The sequence below is a fragment of the Sinocyclocheilus anshuiensis genome, unplaced genomic scaffold (assembly GCF_001515605.1).
Source record: "Sinocyclocheilus anshuiensis isolate Anshui unplaced genomic scaffold, SAMN03320099.WGS_v1.1 scaffold676, whole genome shotgun sequence".
NCBI classification, from domain to species: Eukaryota; Metazoa; Chordata; class Actinopteri; order Cypriniformes; family Cyprinidae; genus Sinocyclocheilus; species Sinocyclocheilus anshuiensis.
Window position 1 is genome coordinate 468,333 of NW_015558579.1, and position 6,000 is coordinate 474,332.

General features: G+C 34.2%; 1 protein-coding gene across 1 annotated transcript in view; it reads left to right on the plus strand.

Moving 5' to 3' along the window:
• The first annotated feature begins 1,369 nt into the window (after window positions 1-1,369).
• The window catches only part of LOC107679743 (uncharacterized), a 26,949-nt gene continuing 22,318 nt past the window's right edge, over window positions 1,370-6,000 (plus strand). Inside the window, exon 1 of the mRNA XM_016475381.1 lies at window positions 1,370-1,457. Within this exon, the coding sequence (XP_016330867.1) occupies window positions 1,370-1,457 (88 nt within the window). The remainder of the gene's footprint in view (window positions 1,458-6,000) is intronic.

The following is a 6,000-nucleotide window of genomic DNA, read 5'->3' on the forward strand; positions in this document are numbered from 1 at the left end:
ATGCAATACAAATCTTTTAAATATGTTACTCAGGTTTCACTTCATTTTAAACAAACAGTTCACCTACAAATGAAAATACTGTCATGAAGGTAACACACTTGTCAAGTGTGGGGAAAAAATTAAAAACCAAAAAATGTAGTCCATATGCTATATTACAAGTCAAACAATATTATTTGTGTAACCAGACTGATGTTTCATTATTTTATTATTTTTTATTTGTTATTATTTATTTATTTGTAATTAATTAACTAATCTTTTTCACTTGTCAAAACATGGCACAATGTGTTTACAAACTATTCATGAGATTTCTATGGAAACCTATTTTGGCTACAGAATCAAAACAATAAAAAATAAATAAATACATAAATAAATATCTTTATAGTTTTTTTTAGCTTATATCTTGCAATTCATACTTTTCCCTTGCAATTCTGGGAATAAAGCTGGGAATAAAGAATTGTATCTGGTAAAGAAAGGTCTGAATTGTGAGATAAAATGTCACAGTTACCTTGTATTTATATATATATATATATATATATATATATGTCTATAGATAGATAGATAGAGATATATATTGATGTAAGCTTGCGTAACTTGTGAGTCATAATTGTGAGATAAAAAGTCACAATTACCTTTATAATTTTTTTTTTCTATTCCATGGCAGACGCTTTAGAGCAATTTCCAAAGAAAAAGGAAAAAAATAAAATAAATATAAAAAAACCCACCAAAAAGTAGTCCATACAATAAAATGTATTCCATGTCAAACTATTTGTTTTTGTTTTTTGACTGATTTTATAATTTGAATAGTTTTTTTCATTTTTGTTTTAATCTGGTTTACAAACTATTTATGAGATTTATGAGCAAAACACCAATAAATAAATAAATACAACTTTTTGAAATTTTTGAAAATTTAAAAAAACATTTTTTTTGTGTGAACAGACTGGTTTATTATTATTTTTTTAAATTTAAAATATTATTTTTTTAATTATTAATATTTTTTATCTGAAAATGTCAAAATGCTTCACAATGCATTTACAAACCATTTTGGAATCTTAACACAAACACTAATGAGATTTCAGAGCTTCGGTGGAGGGGAATATTATAAGTAAACATCAACCTAAATTTCAGTCTGAACACCAGAATTTGATAGTGAACGAAAGAGTTTTAATTTTTGGATTATTCAACTAATCTTTTAATTAGACATGTGATCTACAATAATCTACATTTAGCACACATGCACACCTTCTGCATGCATGCAGGCACCCATCTGCCCTCATGTGCTAAGAATACCACACTTATCCTATAATTCATTTATACGGTGAACACTGCATTTACCCAGTGATAGCAAGATTAATTAAAGGTTTTAGTAATTATGAGCTCAGTGAGGATATGGGCCGGGAAAGACGGAGTGACCCGTCTCTCTCACACTGATGCCTCAGCAGTGTGGAGAAGAGAGTGGGGTATATTCATATGGCAATTAATGGAGTCCTGTAGATGACTGTCAATACAGTTGTTTAAATGTCACAATTACAAAAATTAGGATCACTGTTTGTTCATCAACATATAAGTTAATAATTTCTGATGCTTTTAGATCTATGGATACAAACTTCACTATATTGTAAACTGTTAATAAATCCACATTGTTTTTAACACACAAAGTAAGTTTATTTCAATGAACTTGATATACTGTTCAACCTCATTCAAAACTATATCACAACCTGAATTTTTCATTCCAGTCTAAACTATTTATAGAAAAGACACTTATTTAACCAAATGCTTTAATCTAAAGTGATTTACAAATAAGGAGTGTAAAGAATCTTACAATAATCAGACATAAAAACAAAGCTGAATGCACTGAACCCTTTAAACAAACATTTGATCATATGTGCTTTTGAAATCAGAGTGTCAAACACAGGTCAGAGTGCAGAAGGTCTGTGCAGAGGGGAAAGGTAAGCCACCATCCTCCCCAGCAGGCCCCACGAAATCTACATCGGCCACTTCGATATTTCATTAGCACAACAAAGAACAAGTCAGAGAAAACCCTCTCTGCAATAATTAAAGATCCAGCAGGGATGGAGCCGCACAGCAGTCTGCGGTCCCCCCCGCCTAAGTAATAGATCAAATGAAAGCTGTCCCTATGAACATGAATAATGAGTGAAGTGTGCTGAGAGAGGTGGGGGTGGGCTGGAGTGGGATCTAGAGACCTGGCACTGACACCCTCCTTCTCTGGGACCAGAGATGCTGCCAACTGCAGTGGGGTGAGGGGGGGCGATAGAAGCCTATAGGACCCTATGGAAGAGATGGCGGGAGGAGGACCAGAGAGGCACTACATGTGTGTTCTGTGCTTCTGTAACACTAAATCTGCCAAATACACCAGATGATAAGCAGGTGACTTTAGATCAGCATTCAGATTACACAGTGACCTTCTGGGTGTTATGATGGGGATTATGATTTTGTGATTAGTAATGCTTTACAATAGAGTTGTATACATAACTATTTGCACATAAAATGTGCATTAAATTCTATTTTTGCACATCTCAGTAAATGTATATACTCTTGTTCATTGTTTTTAATAATGCTACATTATTTAATTTAATAAAACTCAAATGGACTACTAATGATTCTAAAATGGGTTGTTTAATAGTTTGTGTTTTTGAGTTGGGAAGTCACTTTGGTCAGAACAAGATGGTGATGTATCTTTTCTACAAAGGATTCAGAAACCAAACTCTACTTCTACAAAGTGATGAATAAACAGTGTGCATCAGTTGTATTTTTTGCTTTTTTATGTTTTTATTTAGTTTATGATAGTGATATTGAATAGACCCTTTTTACATTTCCAGGGTTCACAGAAGCGGAAGTCTTCATAGTTGGGTAAACTTCTAGAGTGGTGGGCAGAAACTACAACAAACTTATTTATTTATTTATTTTTGGGATTCGCATTGCACATATAGCATAAGAAAAAAATAATCCATAATAGCATTTCTATTACTTTGCAAAAGAGGAAAAAAATATTGAGAGATTGATTATGTTGACCAAAAGCAAGAAATATGTTCCTCTGTCAGCTTTTGTATTAGAAAATCTCATGCATTAAAGGGATAGTTCAACCAAAAATGAAAACTTTGTCATCATTTACTAATCCTTCCCTTGTTTCTATATGAGTGTATTTCTTCCACTGAACACAAAAGAAGATATTTTGAAGAATGTTGGTAACTAAACAGTTGATGATAGCCATTGACTTCTATATTATTATTTTTTTCTATACTTGGGAAGTCGACATCTAATGTCAAAATGCAAATCATGGAAGAATTTTCGTTTTTGGGTGAACTATATATCTTTAACTAGTTTTATTTAAAGTATAGTGTTATAAAATGCACATTAAGTAAGTATTCTGTTGTAATTGTACAATGTTGTTGTATTGTTAGCAAAAATTCTTTCATTCATTTCAACAAATTGCTGCTAAACCCAACTTCCAACTCTGAAACTCAAGACTTAAAGTGGCAGTCCGTAAGTTTTGCCTCTTTGATGCCATCTCTGTTAGAAACCTGCAATTGCAGTTATTTGCAGAATTATCTTCTTTATGTGGGTTGTGCATCGGCACAGCTCCTCAGCGCAGATGAATGCAATGTTTTGAGTTTATGTGTGGCTGTCAGTCAACCCACCAGTGTAAATATTCACTGTACTTTGGAATTACAGATACAATGTCTTGGAAGTATGTCCAAAATAAGAAGTTTCACCGGAAAATGTCATCTGAACAAGTAAGTAACATGCCTGCCACATTTGTTCTGACCAACTAAAAAAATGTTTTACAATAAATCCTGCAACCAATGATAATGAAATCTAACGATTGCAAGGCTGGCTCAGATTATGCCAAAACATGCAAATTTACACTTTGTTCTCAAACTGTTAATGTTAACAACATCAGCATTGCAGAAATGCCCCTGAACCACTCAAATTAGAAAACATTATTAGCCTACATTACCATTGTAAATCGGGCAAAGGAGATAGTTTTGAACAGTGATTGGTTATGTGCTTGCTCAATAATTGATTTTGGATCATTTTTCACCAAAAAAGTTACAGAATGCAGCTTTATAGAAGTTCAGGGTTTCCCACTAATAATCACAGCATTGTTTAACTCATAAATGCAATCTTTCTGACATAACTTACACCAAAAAGCACCAGTAAACCTTAATAGTGTGATTTAATCAAAATTCGTTTTGTATCGGTCTGAATGGGACTTATTTTGTAAAAACGACAAGCCGACTGTGCATTTTGAATAAAAAACAACAACATTTATACCGAATTTAAGGAATAAATAAAATAAATGGACATTAAATATTGATTTAAAAAAATATATTTAATTACATGAGAAGAGACTGTGAAGCACTGAAGAAGCTGTGGTTGCCTGGGACAGTGATCAGTTATAGAGTTTAGCACTCATTATACAAAAACACTTGACCACAGGGTGCTGCGACTGACCAATCAGAATCAAGTATTCCAGAGACCCACATGATCAGCCCTTGTTCATATGAAAATGTGGGCAAATATAGACTTGCATTTATGGGTAGATATTCTTAAACAGACGCACAAACAGAAAATGAGCCGAACATCAATGTGCATGTCACATTTTTTGAGCATTTCTCGGAATTGGGATAAAATTGCAATGGGTGTTCCTGACAGCAGATAGAGGAGCTACTCCAGGAATTGTTAAATATTTAAACACGCTGCGAGATCTCATTAAAATCTGTACAAGCACAGCCCACACCAAAACCCCCATCAGTGTCTAGCGCAGTCATTTTGGATACTAGTCATAACTCAGTGAAGTGTGACACAACACTTATTATCTAAAGCTTCCTTGTCATACTAAGAACATCATATATCATCATTTCCAGTGAAATGAGGCAGTCTTTGACGGAGATTCATAAAATCTTGGAGTGATTCGCTCTGCTTGCATTCTGACAGCCGAAGGCGGAAAACAACAAAAAATGGATCAAGGGGAGAAAAAAGTACAGGAAAAGAAAAGCGCGTGACAGCTCGACTACACGACTAACTCCATAGAGTAAACACAAAAACAGGATGGTGAACAAACTTAGGTTCTCCCGAGTGCTCCCTTCTACCAAAATCATGCCAATTAATTCTTTGTATTCTTAGCGTTCCCCTATTTTTAACTGGGATGCCCTCTCACATAAACTGATTTCCTGTGGTGAACTTGAATCTTCCTTGTACTCCATTCAAGATGTTCCCGTCCTTTCTCTTCCCCTTAGGAATAAATCAAAGACCACGGCTGCCTAGTTGCTGTGCGGCTGTGTATCTTTTTATACTTGAAAATGGTTTATTTTTGTTTTAGTGCCATTAATGGTGGGGCACGCTTTAAACTTCATCAGTGTCAACCGTCGAGATGAAGCACTGTGTCTGTTTATTCCTCTCCCGTCTCCTTGTTTATGTATTTACTGAGAACGCTTGTGTCGTACCGTTTTGGTTTTCACAATCCCAGTCACCGAAAATGAATGCAAGGTTGAAAAAAAACTAAGATCTTGGATTGTGGAAAAAAAAATGTTTAAACAGCTTCTGCTGCACACATAAATAAAAGTAGAGTGACTTCTTTCGCTCTTGTCTGAGCGTCAGGGGAAAAGCGTGTGTAACCCATGTTAAATGTGGTGCCTAAAGAAAATAAATAATATAATTGTATATTCTAATAGTTACACATTTAATTAAAAAAGTTAAACGATCTATTAATATGCATTGTGAATTAATTATGTATAAATAAAAATAATTAGTATTATAATTGAGTGCAGAACATGTGATGTATTACACGTACACGAGTTGTGTATGATGTAAGCAGATGACTCACGGAAGTGCAAGAGACGCGCTGAACACGAGATGAGAGCATACAGAAGGGATTAAAAAGAATGATGATTGCTGATTTAAGCGTGGATGCTAGCCGATTGTGAAGCTCCTTTGAATCTGAAGCGGGTGTTTATCAAACTGTGAAACTCGGGATTTGGT